A 2,500-nucleotide genomic window follows, 5' to 3' on the forward strand; every position below is an offset into this window, starting at 1 on the left:
TAATAGGGCCGTGAGATTCGCTCTTGATCGTGTTCTCATCTCCACTTCAGGTGCACATGTTCCCTCCTCTGCAGCCCCGGGAAACACGCGTGTCGTGTCGCGCAGTCGGACCATTCTGCTCGCATCCGACCGTCGGCTCGTATTAGGACGTGAGTCGTGAGATGTGAACTTTTAAATCGAGAAATTTCCTTGTGCAGTGTGAGCAGGAGCTTAATACCCACGACTGAAAGTATTGCACAGTGTATGCCCGGCTTAAGCCACAGTCATAGTCAGGGGCGGAGCACTGGCATTGGGACAGGGGGGCGGGAGATGTGTCAGAGGCGTTGGGCCCACGAAATATTGTAGAATGGGGCCCCTACAAGATGTTTGGCAATCGAAAGCCACTGGCAGGGGGCCCCCCCAAGTGGTGAGGCCGGGGTTTCCTGGCCCCTATGCCCCCCCCTCTGCTCCGCCCCTGATCATACTTTATGTTTATGGTTTTGTCCTTCAGACTGCTTCCAATAGAGACAAATAGTGCGGCTGCAGACAGCTTTTCATTACTCCTTATTGCTTTTGGAGGCAGACCATTTTGGAGAGCTGATGGCTGAGGGCATGGAAGGGCAATGCTAAATGATCTTGTTTCATCATATTAAAGCCTGTCATTAACTGAATAAGACCCTGAATTAGACGCTTAATTCAAAACAATCTCCTGATTCATTGTGACAAAACTTGTGAATGTTCTTCAAGGAAGTCTTCAAGTATTGGCAGAGGACGCGCTCAACTTCTTGGAATAACGAAAGTCTTTGGGTGCAAGATAAAAAAAGGGACCACTTAAGGAAGAAAAATCTGCACTCACAAACTGCGTCTCATTATTTATTTATATTACCACCATGTCCAAAAAGCAAACGCGTTTCGGCTAACAAGCCTTCATCAGTGCGTGGTACCACTGAGGTACCACGCACTGATGAAGGATTGTTAGCCGAAACGCGTTTGCTTTTTGGACATGGTGGTAATATAAATAAATAATGAGATGCAGTTTGTGAGTGCGGATTTTTCTTCTTCAAGGAAGTCTGAAATGTAGCAGATAGCTTTAAACAACAAAGAGACTGTAATAAAGTGAAGAGCGTACGATTTTTGTTTTACTTGGGAGTTGGATCTTAAACTTCAAAAGAAAAATGGATTCCCTCTGGGAGGATGCAACTTGTTTTATTTACACATATCCATGAAAGGACTTCTGCAGGTAGAATGGGGTTGATGTGAAGGCACAAGTGTGCCTGGGGATCCAGATTCAAAGTGCTAGAATTTGACTGCAGAACTCAGCCGAGCAATTCAATTCTGTGTTCTGTGAAGGTTTTCCCATTCCCCCTGTCCCTCTTTTGAATGGAGGAATTCAGGCAGACAGAGAGAGAGATAAAAAGGCAAAAAGGCTGACAGACAGACAGACAGACATACATACAGACACTGGCAAAAAAATAATTCCCATAACCTTAATTTTCGTTCCTTATTTTCAATGGAGGACTTTAGAATCCTGTTTCCCCGCCGCTCTTTTGGGTTGAGAATTTTTAAAAGACAGACAGACAGACAGAGACAGACAGACAGACAGACAGACAGACAGACAGACAGACAGACAGACAGACAAAACCCTAGCGCCCTTGGCTGATGTAAAACCAGTGGGTTATGGGCCCTGCCATGGCCAACCGGTAGGGCATACGTCTGCTATTCTTGGCCCGGGTCATTTGCCGACCCCTCCCCGTCTCTCTCCCTATCCGCTTCCTCCTTCCACTTCTCAAACTGCCCTGTCAAATAAAGTCGTAAAAAAAACAAAAACTAAAATTTCGAAAAACACCCCAGTGGGTTGGTCTTACCAGCGGACGTTCTGTGGGTCGGGGGCGTAGGTGACGCTCCAGTTGTAGACGTGGAGGCCCTCGCTGAACTGGGAGGAGCGCGGCTCATTACGACACTGGCAACCCTGGCATTGACACGCATTGAAGTCCTTCAGGATACTGTAGAGGGGGGGGGGGGGGGGGGGGGGGGGAGGGGGGAGAGAGGTAGAGAGAGGAGGAGAGAAAGAGAGAGAGAGAAGGGGGGAGAAAGAAAGGAAGACAAAATGAAGAGAGAGAGGGAAAGAAAGGAAGGAAGAAATTATATAAAGAAAGAAAGAAAGAAAGAAAGAAAGAAAGAAAGAAAGAAAGAAAGAAAGAAAGAAAGAAAGAAAGAAAGAAAAGAAATGGAATGATGAAAGAAAGAAAGAAAGAAAGAAAGAAAGAAAGAAAGAAAGAAAGAAAGAAAGAAAGAAAGAAAGAAAGAAATGAGAAAGAATACGACAACAGAGAGAGAATGAAGAGAAAAAGAGAGCGAGAGAGAGAGAGAGAGAGAGAGAGGGAAAGAGAGAGAGAGATAAACACATTGCCATCTACATCAGTTTCACAGTGTCACATGAGCCACACGCCTCACACAGGATGAGAAAGAAAAAGAGAAAGGGAAAGAGACAGAAAAAGAAAGAAGACTAAGAAAAGGCAGA

The 2,500-nt window shown here is 45.6% G+C and overlaps 1 protein-coding gene across 3 annotated transcripts in view; it reads right to left on the reverse strand.

Annotated features, from left to right (window-relative positions):
* The window catches only part of LOC134447844 (CSC1-like protein 2), a 143,560-nt gene that overhangs the window by 33,234 nt on the left and 107,826 nt on the right, over nt 1–2,500 (reverse strand). For all 3 annotated transcript variants that reach the window (XM_063197532.1, XM_063197523.1, XM_063197540.1), the window contains one exon: nt 1,845–1,982. In XM_063197532.1, the coding sequence (XP_063053602.1) occupies nt 1,845–1,982 (138 nt within the window). The remainder of the gene's footprint in view (nt 1–1,844; nt 1,983–2,500) is intronic.

The sequence above is a fragment of the Engraulis encrasicolus genome, chromosome 1, assembly GCF_034702125.1.
Source record: "Engraulis encrasicolus isolate BLACKSEA-1 chromosome 1, IST_EnEncr_1.0, whole genome shotgun sequence".
Taxonomy (NCBI): Eukaryota; Metazoa; Chordata; class Actinopteri; order Clupeiformes; family Engraulidae; genus Engraulis; species Engraulis encrasicolus.